A 16284-nucleotide genomic window follows, 5' to 3' on the forward strand; every position below is an offset into this window, starting at 1 on the left:
CAGCGTTCAACGTTGATTCAATGTTTCTGGCTGACATTGATTCAATGTTGTTTCAATCATTCTGTGCTATCTGGGCTCTTTCATTGGGAACTTTCATCTCTTTACCATTTTGTTTTGGGTTTTATTTCTCATACACTAATGTTTTGAAGCTAAATCGCACACAGCTCCACAGATTTCAAATTTGAAAAGCAACATTTTTAGATGCAGTCCAAGAGTAGACCAGAGTTTAAATTCAGTCACATCTTATCACATTGGGTACTCACCATTTTCTCCATTTCCTGCTCCTTCAGCCTCTCTTCTCTCTGCCACCGATGGTACTCCAGCAGCTCGTCCTCATTATCGCTGATCTCAGAGATGCTGTTTTTGCGCTCCCTGGTATATGGTTTTGTAGGATTCCCCTCTTTGCTGGAGGAAGCCTTTCGCTCGTTGCTTGGACTTGCCAGAGGAGACAACCCAGACACTGAACCCAGGCCCGAGGTAATGCCAACTGCTGGTCCAGGCCGCAAGGGTCTGCCCTCCGACTGCTTCTCCATCCCAAAGAGAGACGATGGGCTCTGTGCATACAGAGCCCTCATGGCTTCTGCTTTTGGTGTTGCTAGGAGTTTGCGCTGGCCCTGCGGACTCTGAGGAACTCCTTGTGGTCCTGCTGTCCCCCTGTAGGACACAAAGGGACTGACCCGGGGAAGTTCCCTGAGGTTGGAGGAGCCAGTCATCCTGTGAGGGACATCAACATCAGAGAGAGGCTGACCCAGCTCTCGCATCGGGCTTGGGGATCTCGTCTGAAGGGAGGAACTTCTCAGTTGAGGACTGGATGGAGCAGTGCGGGAAATTTTTATAGAGGAGGGTTTTTGACTAATGCTTGAGTTTTCTAACCCCTTAACGTGGAGCTTGGGGCTTGACGTTGTCTCTTTGCCAGCATTTCTAAGTGGCTTTGGACTCTCCTGAGTTCTCTGAGTCCCACCAGCTCCATTCCAAGCCACCGAGCGCGAGGTCCGTGGATAAGGAACCGGTACCGCCAGGGGTTTATTGGTGACATTTTGAATGAAAGAGATGCTGCTGCTGTTTTCTGGATTGGAGCCGCCAGGAGGAGTGGCAGCTTTTCCATTTGGCATGTCCAAAATAGTTTGTTGTTTACCAAACCCAGAGGATGAGGATGGTTTCAGTTTCAGGGAGTCCTGAAGAGTTTCTGCTATGCCGTTGAGTTTAGCGTCGCTGTTGTCTGAAAAAGACTTGTGGTTTCCATTTGAGATGCTGCGGGGGTCTGCACCAGGGGAGACAGAAACATTTGTCCGTGAGCATTCCTGTTATAAAGAGCTAGAGGACAGTTGCAAAAACACACATAAATAAACACAAAATGTGGGGCAACTGTCCTCTGTCCTGTTTACCCACAACACACCCCAGGTCAGCTATAAGACAAAGGGAGGAGGCCATTTTTCTGTTCTACACTTATTCACACCCACAGTGTTGGTGAGAGGTTAAGAGACACAAACATATTGTTGCCTTGAGAAGTATATTTTGGTATAACTCTGTCTGTACTTTTAACCACTACTGGTGATAAAATAAAATTTATAGAGTTAATTTATAGAGGTAGGATGCTGGCATGGATCTGGCTTTACATCAAACTCCACAAATACTGTGGAGTTTCAGCAATCCAGGAACCACTGATGTTCAATCCTATCATAAGATGGAAAAGGTTGGCACACCAGTGTCATCATCCACAAGAGGTAAGTAAAGCTAGTTACAGAGTACCAACCAAGAAAGACTTTTTTTTTTTTCTTAAAATTCAACACATTTGAACATGACCGAAAATTGCAGCTTGGCAGAAACGTTTTTTTGGGCAAAAAAAAAAAAAGTTTGGCCACAAGTTTCTTAGACGGAAATAAGAAGAGGCTTTCAGGCTTAAGAAGACTGAGACAACTGCCAAGCACGGTGGTGGCAGCATGATGCTTTGAAGCGGTTTTTCTTTCAGAGATAGAAGTGCACTGCATAAACTAGATGGACATAAAACGAGGACTACTCCACATGCTTCACATCTGCTCAAATTAACATCTTAGAGGATTGAAGAATTAACCATCAGCTTCTGGAATGACCGCACCAAATATATGGATTATATTAAATACTAGGCTTTGTTCCTGGTTACAAAATGCTTAAAATGAGTCTTTAAGAGTCCTCTGCAGTAGCAGAATCTCCTGTACAACCTGGGCCAAACCCAGTTGCTTTGGATGCTCCTTAGAGGTGTTGTAACCCTGCAGGGAAATAAAGCAGCTAAATATAAAAATTGAGCCTTTCAGCTCATTCAAAGCTGACAAATTCAGGGCTTCACCAGGAAAGACTGAACTATGCACTATGGACAGGGTGTGGCGGCCATTGCTGTTCAGGCGCCGACAGCCAAACTAATAAGGTCACAGGAGAATGGGTTCTAAATATCACAGGCGGGCAGTGGGCCAGAAGGATCTTGCATTCACAGAGAAAGCGTACAAAAGGCAGGACACAAAGATTGCAATGAGGTCACCATGCTGACTAAATAGATCACAATGTAGGCCGAAGATAATTAGATTTTTCTTTACTCGATTGAATTTAATAATATTTAAAGTCACAGTCAGAATAAAAATACTACTTCTACTACTAAGGAAAGTCTTTTCTTTTCCATTCTGGACAGAGGAAAAAAGATTTATTCTACCCAGAATAGCTGCGAGGGAAAAACGTTTGTATAAACAATTGTTAAAGGACAGTTATTTCTGAACTGCAGGAACAGCTTAGGACGGTGCTGGATCTGAATTTTATGTTGAATTTATGCGTTTTGTTTGTTTGCTTGTTTGTGTTTTTACCAGAGGGGAGCGGTTTGACTGTGTTCACTCTGAGGCTCCCAGCAGGCAGCATACTCTTCATCCTCTGAGCCTCTTCGGGATGGTTGAAGCGGAAGAAGGCAGACTGACCAAAACACAGCATGCACCCTGCCAGGAAACACAGGCGTACATACAGAGATGTAATATCTGAATTTCATGAGTTTATAAGTAGATATCTGGTCATGGCTTTCACAGCAACAGAAATTTACAAAATCATTTGCTTATTTGAATATTTTTAATTCTAAATGGTTTATTTTTGTAAAATGTTATCAGTTTACCCAATCTAAATTGAATATGTTACACTTTTTTATATATTTTAACTTGTATTCTACAATATATTTTTGCTGATTTGTATGCAGATATTATCTTAAAGTTGAGATGATTTGCTTTAGTTTGCTGAGTATAAGCCAGACAGTCACATAAAAATATTCAGAACAGTTAGCTTAGCTTTCAGTAACTAATGATGTATTTATCTAAATAAACTGGTAAATTCAACAAAAACAGTTGGTCAAATTACCTCCTTACGACTTCATTGCATTTTTACCCTCTTTGTATCGTGAAAGTCACATGCAGAAGCTTCATTTCCAGTTGTATTTGCTCCAGAGGAAGTTTAACATTTGTCTTTTAGAGTCCCAAAAGCTGCCGCATTGTTTCCAGGTTGAAATGCCTCCCAGTCACAATTTCTTGTTTGAAATGTGACGATTGTCCTTTAAATTAGAGTAACAAGTTTGAAATATTCTTGTTGAGCAGCTGCTGCCTCCACACACACATGCCGGCTTCGAATGACATTCTGTTCTGTTCTGGACCGGGCTTAATGGAGAGAGGGCGGAGGGGGAGGGACTGCTGGTGGTTCTTTTATGGTACAGTGCCAGTCAGACGTTTACATTCACACTTCAAATGCATCACTGGATGCACCCTGTCTTATGATTATACAAGAAAACCAATAACTAGGGGCGTATATTTTAATATATGGTCGATATTAACCACACGGGCTACAAAATATTCATACAGGCTCAACCTATATTTGGATTAATGTCAAGTAACATTCTGCACCTCTGGTAGCCTCCGACAAGCTTCTGGCTAACTTGTCACATCTCCCATCACAAATAGTGTAGTTAATTTAAACTGGTTTCCTTCCACAGGTACAACTTTTAGGCATTGTTCATGTACATTTGGCTAATTTTAATGTTATCTAATATAACCTGCTTCTTAAATGGATTCATGTGTTTAAACAACTAAATGTGTCAAGATCTAGCTGCTGAGTTGATAAATTTAAGGAAAAAATTCCTTTTTTATTATTATTATTATATTTCTCACTTTCTCGCTCTCTGCGTCAGCAAAGCTACACGCAGACTCGTTGCCATAGCAACGGACTACAACGCCACTTTACGTTTCGAGACTCGACACCGAAAAACACTGAAATATTTTCCACACAAAGAACAGAACATTCAGTCTGTTGCAGTAGTGTGTTGGTGTGTTTTATGGTTTGAAATAGTTTCTTTCACTACTCCAAACATTCTAAATCACTGTGCCCAAACCTTTCATTTTTTTTCATCTGACCCTAAAATGTTTAAATTGAATTTATTTGACATTTCAGACAACCAAATATGCAGTTTGGTTTATATGTGACCTACAAACACTATAGCCAACATTAAATATTAGCTAACACTAAATATTACTTAGTGTTAGCTAAATAATATTTAGCTAAGTGTTAGCTAACACTTAGCTAAACATGTTGGGGTTGCAGATTTGAGGTTATATATTTTCAACCAGTTTGGTTTAGAGAAAATTTAATTCAGACTTACCCTCGAGTCTTATTTTTAAAATTAGTCAAACTTTTTTTGTTGCTGAGCTATTAATCAAAAGGCATCATTAGAAGACAAATTTAACATAATGTATGCCTATAATGAAACTCCTGACCAGCGTTGTAAGCTTACTGAAAGGACATGGGTTTACTTTTGCTGCATGTTGTTTTTACTTTAGGTCTAATATCTACTTTTTATCTCCTACCTTGTGTGAGGCGATAGGGTTTGGTGACGGGAAGCCCATCCACAGAGCACTGGTTTCCACATGGGTACAGCGTGATGTTCCCTGCTTGGTTTTCAATGTAGCAGTGCTGAGCTGCAATGCCTGGGCCCTGCAGGGGGATATCTGTCCTATCGCTGCCCAGCGTGGTTCTCCCTGTGACCAGAAAAAGAAAACATTGAGTGACTTCCTGGAGAGCTATAACACCGGATACTTCTGAGAAATATTGTAAGGTTTCGTAGGTCAAAGTCAGGAAAGCCAAGGTCAACAGAGTGTCAGAGGTCAAGTCCACATGGGCGGAGTCACAAACGCTATTTGTAAATATGTTATCAACAGGTGGAAAACTCTGAAAAGTCATATTTAGCCTGACAAAACGTTTATGGTGGGAAATCAGTCAACCAGTACTCATGGATGAAGGATATTCTAGGGTCTTTATTTTCCCACAGTGCAATAACCATAAACATACAGCTGAAGTTGAATGGTTTGGATCAAAGCACATTAATGTGTTTAAATGGCTTAGTTAAAGTTCAGACATAAGTCCAACTAAAACTTTGGAACAAGCCAAGTGTTGCATAACCAATGTTCAAAGACACCCTCATTCAAAGTTTGAACAGAATTAGACTTCATAATTACCCCACATTTTCAGATTTGTATTAAACTGAAAAAACTAAAGAAACAAAATTATACATTAATTACCTCTTCCTAATTATGTACCATATTCTAAAATACTTTTTAAATGCACTGTAGAAGAGCAACAAATAAAAGAAAACATAAAAACTCATTCATGTATTCAAAAAGTCCAAAATATTCCATATTTGCTGGCTTAGCTGTAAATGCACTTTTAACTTTATTGTAATTTTTACTTTACACTATATTTATAAACGTGTATTACTTTTTTTTTTTTTTAAACTATGACTCAGAACATGAGCATTTTTACCTTCTAGCAGTGGCAGAAGAGTGATGGCTGTACTCAGGCGTCCACTTCCCAAGCTGACCAGATGGGGGCGCTCTGCCTGAACTTTCAAGGACTTGCCCGTTTCAATCAAATCTAAAGGAGTATTCTGTCAGAAAAAACACAAGAAAACAAACATTTTTTTAATATCTACTCTGTACTCTGTCAGGATACCAGTAAATATAACAGGGGGATTTTGGATACAAAGTTGTTCTTACCCTGGCAATGAGATGAAGTGTTATTTCTTTAATTAAAGTTCTTTAAACTTTAGTTGTTTTTGTTTGTTTTAAGTGAGTGATTTCCTCATCATACCTCATAAAAGATATGTTGTAGTGAATCAAGTTGGGCTGCCTGAGTAAGATAACAAAGCATAATAATCCTGAAGTACCAGATGTAAAAATATTAAGAATTAAACCTGGAAATATTCAGGACTTTTTTGTATTTATTTTAACACTGAGTACACGCAGTATAGGATTATATTCGGTCACAAGCTTGTTAAACTCTTTTACCACAGATTGAGTTAATGTTCCACATTTTAACTGCAGTTATTTTCTGAAAGTGGCCATTTAAGAGCAGAGACTCTCTTAAAGTTGTTGCGGATGGTAGGAAACACAGCTATCATCACCGATGCTTTGCTACTGAAACCACAGATGCCTGCTGCACATGTGTGAGCAGCAGCAGCTGAAGTAACCATCGCTCACCATTCTGTGCACTGTGGCAGTTTTAATCTTTTCAAGACTGGGTTATTAAAAAAGAAAACATGAGGGCAATCAGACAGAAACGCAGCATAATTATTATGAAAGTTCTCATGATGGTAACAACATAATCAAGATGCAGTATTTTGAGCTTGCTTATGATTTTTAGACATTTTTTAACACTGTAAACATGTCTAAAATAGCCTCATACACAGTATATACACACTTCTAATCTGATAATGCAGGACTGTTGAAATATAATAAGAAAAGCAAAATAACAGTACTGTGGGTACATTTCATCCGCAGAGGGTTAAATTTAAAGAACTCTCTGTGGGGTCCCAAAGACTTTTTTCAAATCTTTGGGGCCCTTTCTAAAGTCTGGTTCATATATAATATATCTATATATTTATAGCTAGTTTAAATACACATATACATGCAAACATATAGATATACAGCTCTGGAAAAAAAATAAGAGATTATTATAAATAATAAGTTTCTCTGATTTGACTCTTTATAGGTATGTGTTTGAGTAAAATGAACATTGTTTTCTCATTCTATGAACGACTGACAACATGTCTATAAAATTCAAAGCAAAAATTTAGTGCTTATTTGCAAAAAATGAGAAATGGTCAAAATAACTGAAAATATGCAGTGCTTTCAGACCTCGAATAATGCAAAGAAAACAAGTTCACATTCATTTAGAAACAACAAAACTAATGTTTTAACTCCGGAAGAGTTCAGAAATAAATATTTGGTGGAATAACCAGGGAGTTTTCAGTGGAGTCCAGTGCAGTGGGCCTTAATTCTTTCCAGAGCTGTATATATATAAAATACACAATTTGACAGGTGTCTCTATCACCTGTCAAATTGTTAGGTACACTTGTTTAATTGCTTTTTATGAAAAAAAAAAACACCATGTTGACATCAGCGGTCAAAGGTAAATGATCACACTGAATTGAGAGGACAGGAGGTCAACACTAGCTAGATTAACCAGATGTTAAACCCCAGGTGTGCCGACCGCCATGACTGAATGCGCAACACCTGGAGCAGCAGCGGTCCTCACTCACCTGGTGCTGTCAGCTGAGAACTAGAAGATGAAAAATTGGTTCAATATGTCTGCATTTCAGCTGCAACATTCAGATTGTACCATCAGAATTCGACTCAAGCCAGAATCTCTCTGACTCAGATTAATGCCTCAATCTGGTTTGTGTCGTGTTGTGGTGGTGTTTTTCTCGGCACGCTTTGGGTACCGACACACCACCACGGTCTCACTACAGCAGATATTGTAGCTGTTAAAGTAAAAGTCAAAGCAACGTAGGACTAAATACACATACATGACTAAGATTAGAAGGATCAGAGCAGCAAAAGCCCCTGAACACGTCACATGTTGTTCGATCAAACCGGAAGAAATAACTCACCTGTAAGACCTGATGGGTCTGACGCTCATGCTCCACTTTATTCCTCCTCATGCGGTCCATGTCGGCCGTACTGTCAGAAGAGTCTGACACGTGTAGATCCTAAAGCACACATACACACCCACACACACAATGTTTCAGGCCATGAATGGGAGCGCTGGGAATACTGCTGAACTACAATGGGAACAGTGCTTTCCTTAGAAACCCTTCTGCCCCAGTTATACACCCATGTGACCAAACCACTACACTGAAGAATTGTTTCTCCAGAACTACGGACAAAACGACATTCATTCCCTCATCCATGTAGGCCGAAGTCCAAAGACTTTAATCGATGAAGCGATGTATGTCTCATTCGTGGTGGAGGGAAGGAGCTCTGCAGGTTCGAACACACTTCAAGTGTTCATATCAGTGCTTCTTCTCTGCTTGTTTAGTCGCTCAGTTAGTGACTCAGATCTCGCAACACGCAGCCAGATGCAGAAGATTAGATTCAGCTGTCTGCTCTTCAGACAGAAAGAAAACACACCCCCGCCAGGAACAGCCATGCCTGGGTTGCGCACATACGCAACCCAGATGACACAACATGTTTTTTTATAAACGCTTTCATCCCAGTCTTCCACTATCACTAACATCTCTGCATCCCAAGAAGCACGGACCAGACACAACCGCCTACAGCCTTGTGTTTGTTTAGTCTATAAAGAAGGAAAGCTGACTGTGTAATGTTTGACTCTTTACATGTCAGAGAAAATTTCTACAGGAACTTTGCAAAAATATTTAAATCAAAAATTTTTTTTTCATCATTTGTGACCTTACATCCACAAGTTTTAGTGTATTTAAATTGGATTATTTTGTTGAGCAAAAAAGAAAAACAAAGTGCAGCATAATTGTAGAGAGAAAATGTTAGAAACTTTACAACCATAAGAGCCATTTTGCTCTCAGAACAGCCAAATAAAACGTGCTTAAAGCTGAAAGAAGAAAACTTTTCAGACAAATATCTACTACCCCCACATGGCTACACCAACATCTTGCCATTGCAGAACCAGTTTTTATTTCTATTTTTAGGCTCTAAAATAAAGAAACAAAAAAGACAATGAATATAAAAAATAAATAAATAAAAACATATTGCTGGTAATTTTAGTGTCCTTCTTTGCAAATATTGCAGGAAAATTTTGAAAAAAAAAAAAAACCTCTGCATGTTTTATTTCTGTAGATAAAAACATTAAGTGGTTCCTTTTAAGTTTTATTCAAAGATTTTAGGAGGTACTGGAGCTCCGGAGCTGCAGGTTTTAGACCCCGGGGTCAGACGTTATTCAATGTTTTTATTCACAACTCAGTTGGCAGAATCTGCTGACAGGACAAATGTTTACAGATAGAGGAGGCACTGAAAAAGGTGCTCTGCTCAGATGCTACTAAAATTTTACCTTTTCGTTTACATAAAAAAAAATTACATGTCTGTAGGAGATACTATGGCTTGACCAACACATATTATCCCCACAGTGAAACACGGTGGTGGCAGCATTATGTTGTCCTTTGAAAGGGACAGAAAAATGGCAATAATTGACAGGAAGAGTGTAATAGTAAATACAAGAAAATCCTGACAGCTTACCTAATTCCTCTTGATACATATGCATCAATTTAATGGTCTATAATTTAAGGAAATCACAAAAAATGCATTGAAGTTTGTGATTGTAATGTGACAAAATGGGAAAATGTCTAAGAGTTATGAACACCTTTAAATATTTAGAAAAAAGTTCTGCCATTGTTTTCTACAGTCCGTTATAGAGAGATCCACATTCTAAAACAATAAACGTTCTGTTTGTTTGCAAGACATGTCAAATAAATCATTAGACTACTCTGCGACTTTCTGTGATTATCACAGAACCGGCGCACCAAAAACAAGTGAGTTGTCATCACTTATCAATTAGAATAACTACAAAAATAGCCAGAAACCCTCCACAACTTCCGCACTCCAACTTTAGTCCGCATGAGACAACACGCCGTTCAGCTGGCATCTGATGTCACCCCCAGACAAAGCTGCAGGCTGAAACCGCATGCATCTTACAATCGTGTTCAGTGTGCGAGTCCCAGAGGACCCCGGGGACCCGGAGAACAAACCGTTCCCTCAGTACAGTCCTGACACTGGAGCCCTGACGCCTCTGCTGTCAGCCCAATGCCTGTCAACGCCGGCCCTGTTTGAGACGCAGACACAGGACCGGAGAGTGGGCAGGGTAATGTGTCCCCTGTCTGCCTGACTCTCACACACACACACACACACACACAGTTGCTGCCACAAACCTCAGAGATACAGCGTACACACCCAGGCCTGGGAGCTGTTTTAATGCTTGAAAATGCCGGGCCTTGCGCTGTAACCTGTCATTATGGGGGCAGTAATGCCCTTCAGAGCTGCCACAGGCTTCTGAAAATAGATACTGCCAGCTACACAGTCTGGACTGCTACTTTTTAAAGTCCTCTGCTAGGAGTTAACGCCGACAAAACAGAGGAAGCTACTGCATTTTAAAATCAGTAAAATGAAAGAGAGGATTCTTTTAATATTCAGCATGTAACTGTTACAAAGAAAGCTGAAAAGTAGTTATTTCAAACAGACATGCAGTCCTTACCATTTCTCTATTGCAGCAGAGTCCAGGCAGCAGTAGGATCCACAGGTTAGTTTGAAGAAAATTAATTCCCAAAGCACTCCCCTCATTATTCTGTATGTCTTACCCCTTGCAGTTTTTTTTCTTTCATTCACTCTGTGAGTTTCTCCACTCATTCCCTCCTCCCAGCTCGTTCTCCTCCCCATCCCGGTGCAGAATTACATCCTATCAGAGTTACACGCAGCTGAGGGGCCACCGTTTATCGCCATGCCCTTTGAAAACATTCTCAGATTTCCTGTTTATTGATTCCCTCTCTGTATCCAGCAGAAGAACCCGTTAAATAAATTACATAACGTCTTGTCTCACAGGGTCTTTAAAATGCACTTCACTGCTACAAGGCCTAATTGTCCAGATAAGGTTGGGCAGGTGTTAACAGCAAGACCAGAGCCTTGTCTGAGTTCCTCCTGTGAGACCCCTACATCTGATGTAACAAGAGTACTTTAGTGCTAGGAAGTTGTTGAGCAACAGTGCGTGATGAACCAGCTAAGTGAGCTACAATGGGACAAAACAAAACCTTTCTTCTTAAAACATCTGTGATGATGGAGTAGAGAAATACTATGTCCCACAGGAAGTGAGCAAACACGTCTCTTCAGATGTCTCTGTGGAGCGTCGTTTGGCCCACTGACAAAGTCAGAGAAAGTGGATGGGAGTGGGAGAAAGAGTCCTCTATTGATATCAGGAGGCTTTTCCCATGGTCGGGGGCCAGGGAGAGGAAGGAGATGGAGGAAATGAAGCAGATGATGACTCACTGAGGAAAATGAAAACAAACAAACACCAGCAGCTAAGTAACAAGTTGGACTGTAGACTCATAAAGTCTGCAGAGACGACTGAAAATGTGAGTCAGTTGTTCTGTAGGACGATGTTGTCAAACTACTCGCATGCTAAATTGCTCGAAAAAAACAACAACACAAAAATCATTTCTTACTCCACAGAGACTTTCTCAACCACAAGTCTAATTTACAAAAATGTCAGCCTTACAACTGTTCTGGACAGAGCACACAACAAGTGAGATACAGAGTCCAAGATCAGTTCTCAGACTGAACAGAAATATTTGGCTGTAACATTTAAAGTATAAAAGCGAGGCCAGAGAAACCCTGGAGAGTTAAGGAGGAAAAAGATGATGGACAAAACACCAGATGGCAATAAATCTTGAGTTGTTTTTTTTTTTTTCCAACTGTTGTCAAAAAATTAGAGTTCAGAAATTCCCCTTGAACAAATCCAGAATACAGAAATAGATCAAACAGAATGACAGTTCCTTTACGCTACGGCCACAGTCCTTTGTGATCGCAACAACCACAGTATGTCGGAAAATCACTTCCTGGATGCTCATGTATGTTTGCTCATATATCACAACTACTGCTACTGTCTTTAGTTCTCAGCATAATCAGTTTTTCCACACACATCTACAGATGCATGAAAGTGAGAAGAAGTAGGCAGATTTCTGCTCACCCGATAAAAAAACATTTTATTGATTTTTATCGGGTGATCTCTGCTCACCCGATAAAAAACATTTTATTGTTCACTCTTATTGGTTCCTGGGGAACCACTCTTATTCCTTCAAAGGAAGCAATAACCTGAATACAGCACAGTTCATGTTATGACCGTGACAACGCTAGCAGATACAGCAATCAGATCATCCAGGCGATGGCAGAAGTTGTTTGTGAGTATAAAGTTTCTCAAGTAAACAAATGCCTTGTTTTACCTTAGTTGTTAAGTGGCTTCAATCGGACCAAAACATCTACTGATCTCCATGATTACTTTATTAAATTTCATCAATAGCAACTCTCTTTGAGTGTTCCTCCTACATGTTAGCAGTAGTAGTGATTTATTCAGTGTTTGAACTATCCACTACATATTTATTTTATTAAAGCAACCTTTTAGGGTCAAAACAACAAGTGGTTGTCAGAAAAATGACAGTAGATAGATTTACTAAGTTTTACTGGGTTGGCAGATACAGTCCTCTAAATAATGTTTTGATAACTACATTTCTCTCTTGCTGTTAAACCGTCACAAATAAAAATAGATTAGGAATACTAAACTCAGACTTTTAGCTGCTTCCGTTTACTGTTGCTTGTTTTCTATAATCCCATGGCTCTCCGTTACAAAGTAATCTGGTGATATTAAGAGAAATGGGAGTGCTGTTATCTGTGCACATCAGAGCATATAAAAAGTTTATCGTTCGTTTTTTTTTTTTATTGTGAACATCAGCAGATGTTTTGTTCCTGTTTCTTCTCTGAAAATGCTAAGTAGCAGGTATTATGCCTACCTGGATGCAGTCAGAATATGAGGACTTTGAACTTTGGTCACAAATGATCAATCAAGACTGTTAAATTACAGGGAGTCTTGGCTCACCATGGAGAGCTTTGTAATCCACAAAATTCCTGCCATTTTGTTAGGCCTCCAAATTATTGCTCTCATTTCTCCTGACTTCCCTGTTTTTACAGGGAGGATTGTTTACCATCAATGTTTTTGTCCTGGGTGGCCATTGAGCTGATCAAACGTTGGTGTTTGGGGTTTTGTTTGAGATTTCATGCTTTTGTGATTTTGTGATTCAGCTATGCTAAGGTCTGATAACGAGTATCTCATTTGACTCATTTGGTACAGATTACGCCTGTCCTTGTAGCTTTGGAAAATAGCTCAAAGTCCCACTTTTTAACACAAGCGTCTTTCAAGTTTCAGCAAAGCAAAAGCCAACAAAAGTGACAAAAGTTCAGGCTTTGTTGGTGATTAATGTCTTTTACATACATGTTACTTAGACAGAAGGGAAATGTTCTATTTAAGTATATGTTTCTCAGAAGGGTGGAGTTGCAAGGGCAACAACAATGAAATATGGAAAAGTTCCCAAAGAAGTAATGAAGCCTGCACATAATTTTTTTTATATTATTTTCTCTTTCCTGACTTTGGTTGAAACTGTCGGTAGTGGTGAGATCATTACAGACTCTTGAAGGCTTTGACTTGCCTCCTGTCTGGGTTACAAGTCACAGTTGGTAGATGGTTTGGATCAGTCGTTTTGTGTAACTTGTACAAACATTGCTTAAAAGCAAAGCTATGACAATTTCAGGTTGGAAATTGCCTCTAAAAGGGGTCAGTTCGGGAAGAGATGTGGAAGATCAGCAGGTGAAGATAATGATTTTAGTCAAAGAAAATGATTTACACTGAAATTACAGATTATCTGTTCTCCTATAAAAACAGCCTTGCCCTTAATTGAAGCACTTCCCCCCACACTTGGCTCAAATCGTGCCCTGTGCACCAGCCTTAACAGATGCAAACACAGCTTTTGCTAGATCCTTAACCCTAAACTCAAAAGTCACCAGTTCAAGCTTTTTGTGAATGCTAGGAGGATGAACTAAGGACAAGACAGACCATCTGGATGAAGGACAGAATTTACAGATGGGTCACAGATGTCTGTGAGGCGTTCAAGAGCATTACTTTGTTTCAATGTGACCAATTTTACACATCAGAAAGTATAAAACAATTTTTATGCTGTGCAGAAACAAATCAGATATTGAAACAGACAACCCAAATATACATCTGTACATCTCAGTCACATCTAAAGTAAATCATAGAAGGATTCATACCGCTCCAAACTTTTATCACGTGTTGCCTCATCATAACCAGAAAGGGTTTATGCTGTGGAGCTAAGTACAAAACAATTCTGGGTGATAACCTTCAGCATGTGTTGCAGTTTCACTTTCCAGCAGGACAACAACTCTAAAAATGCAGCCAATGCAATCAAATGGCTCAGATCAAAGCGTATTTATGTGTTAAACTGACCGCCTCAGCCACATGTGCACCTCGCATCGCCTTCAGAGAAATACTTCACCGCACTGTAATTCCACCAAAGCGCATTACTAGTTTCCTAAGCCCCAAAGGCAGCCAGATCTCTCACGCAACGAAAAGTTCCCATTCACAAAGCCAGCTGGGTTTGACTTCTAATCTGCTCTAAGCCACATGACTCCCACCTGTGACCCCTCTCCTGAAAAATTACTGGACAAAATGTTTGCTAGGAAAGACGATGACGGAAAACTGAAACACTGGAAGCCATAAAGACGAATCCAAACTCCACATAATATACAAGTAGTGAGGATAAACAGTAATTATGACTTTAGCACTTTGCATCGTACGCACTCGCACAGCACAAAAGCACATTTCTTTTTTTTTAAACTTTAATTACCCGAGTTGGGAAAGAAAGTTTCCTTTCCTGAAGAGAGATTGGACCCAAAGATTAAAGAAGTGAAGTGGGGCATCTTTCCAAAACGTCATGTGAAAAGTCTCCCAGTCGTCTGAGGGATGGAAACATGCTGTTCTCTCTTCACTGCTGCTACTTACTTTCAAAGTGAATATTTTGGTGCGCCTCCACACATCCGAGGTCCATCCCTCCTTCCATCCTTCTTTCTCTCCCGGGTTAGTCACTTTCTCTATTTGACTTATGTATACTGTAGCTACTTATAGTACTTAAAAGGTTGAATTGAACATATATTTTGTGAAACCATCTTGATTTCAAGGGGTGAACTTTTCTTCCATTTAGAGAGCAGACAAAAACATCAAATTTGATCTTTCCTTCTACAGTTTTAGTTTTTCATCCTCAGATATGAAATAGGTGCCTAACATATCCCTTGTGATGTGACAGAAATACCATGAAATTACCAACATTTTCTTCAGCCACAAACTGCTGGGAAGAAAAAACAAGACGGTTAAATTTAAGAGGCACTGCAGTGAGTGAAGCCTTAGTTCACAGGCAGGCGTTTTTTTTTTAGCCTGGATGTTGGTGTTGGACACGTTGTCAAGGGTCGGGGTAATTGGTTCAGCCTGTCTGGGTTCAGTTCAGACTTGTTGCGTCATGCTGCTGCTTATTTTTGCCAGCCAGTGACAAAACCAGACAAAGGAGAGAAAGTGGTGGGTGAATCTCTGAGTTGTAAACATTTGTGACATGATCTCATTTTTTAAGGTTACTTGCAAAATAGTAGTGTCAGCTTAAAAAAAATAGTTTGATCCAATGGGTGGTTTCTATTTTTATTGTTTAATTTTCAATAAAGAGTCAACCGTTCTTCAACTGCTCATCTCATAGGAAACAGTCAGCCCCTAGTGGCAGACCATGTGAACTGCATTTCACGATCATAATACACATTTTCTCCCCATCAGTAAAAGTAAAACACCTTTTTTTAGTATACAATTATTTGAATGTGACACCTTAAAACATCTGGAAATTGTACCCAAGGATGAACTAGACTTGTGGGGGTCTTATCCTCATGATCTCTTTGATGATTTCATTATTTTTATTTTTATTTTTTCCAAAGTAAAGACAGTATTTTTGGCATGTTAGCTTAAGCCAGTGGTTCCCAAACTTTTTCTCCTGATTTTGGAGCACTTCATGCTTCCATCTGCTGAAAAGTTTTATGGAGATGAAAATTTAATTTGGTCTGGAATCGGCCCTTCTCCACAATCTTCCTTAGGGTCCGGTCACCTCTTCTGGTTGTGTAGCGTGAATGGCTGAAACTTAGCTTATTGTGCAATGAGCAAGATATTTAAATGACATAATAATATCTACATTTTTTGATATTTTAAACTGCATTGGTACATGTTGGACAATCTTTTCTTTCCCAGAAAGGAGCAACATAAAGCAGACAAAGGATCCAAATTTCCGCAGCAGATTAGGAAGATTTCAGCGAGGAAGGGTGGGTGTGTGTGTGTGTGTGTGTG

General features: G+C 39.7%; 1 protein-coding gene across 2 annotated transcripts; it reads right to left on the bottom strand.

The window, feature by feature from the left end:
• Positions 1 to 226: 226 nt before the first annotated feature.
• LOC106962378 (pleckstrin homology-like domain family B member 1) lies at positions 227 to 14914 on the bottom strand. 2 transcript variants are annotated; one of them, XM_015056772.1, is made up of 6 exons: positions 14759 to 14914; positions 7937 to 8035; positions 5809 to 5932; positions 4857 to 5027; positions 2829 to 2954; positions 227 to 1261 (listed from the first exon to the last, which is right to left on the bottom strand). In XM_015056772.1, exons 2-6 carry the CDS (start codon positions 7994 to 7996, stop codon positions 237 to 239), a joined length of 1506 nt encoding a protein of 501 aa, XP_014912258.1. In that variant the 5' UTR covers positions 7997 to 8035; positions 14759 to 14914; the 3' UTR covers positions 227 to 236. The 2 variants fall into 2 exon arrangements, with proteins under 2 accessions (XP_014912258.1, XP_014912257.1); XM_015056771.1 differs by lacking the exon at positions 14759 to 14914 and adding an exon at positions 10549 to 10962.
• Between the last annotated feature and the right edge of the window lie 1370 nt (positions 14915 to 16284).

The sequence above is a fragment of the Poecilia latipinna genome, unplaced genomic scaffold (assembly GCF_001443285.1).
Source record: "Poecilia latipinna isolate Pla-1442-1.1 unplaced genomic scaffold, P_latipinna-1.0 Scaffold1404, whole genome shotgun sequence".
Taxonomy (NCBI): domain Eukaryota; kingdom Metazoa; phylum Chordata; class Actinopteri; order Cyprinodontiformes; family Poeciliidae; genus Poecilia; species Poecilia latipinna.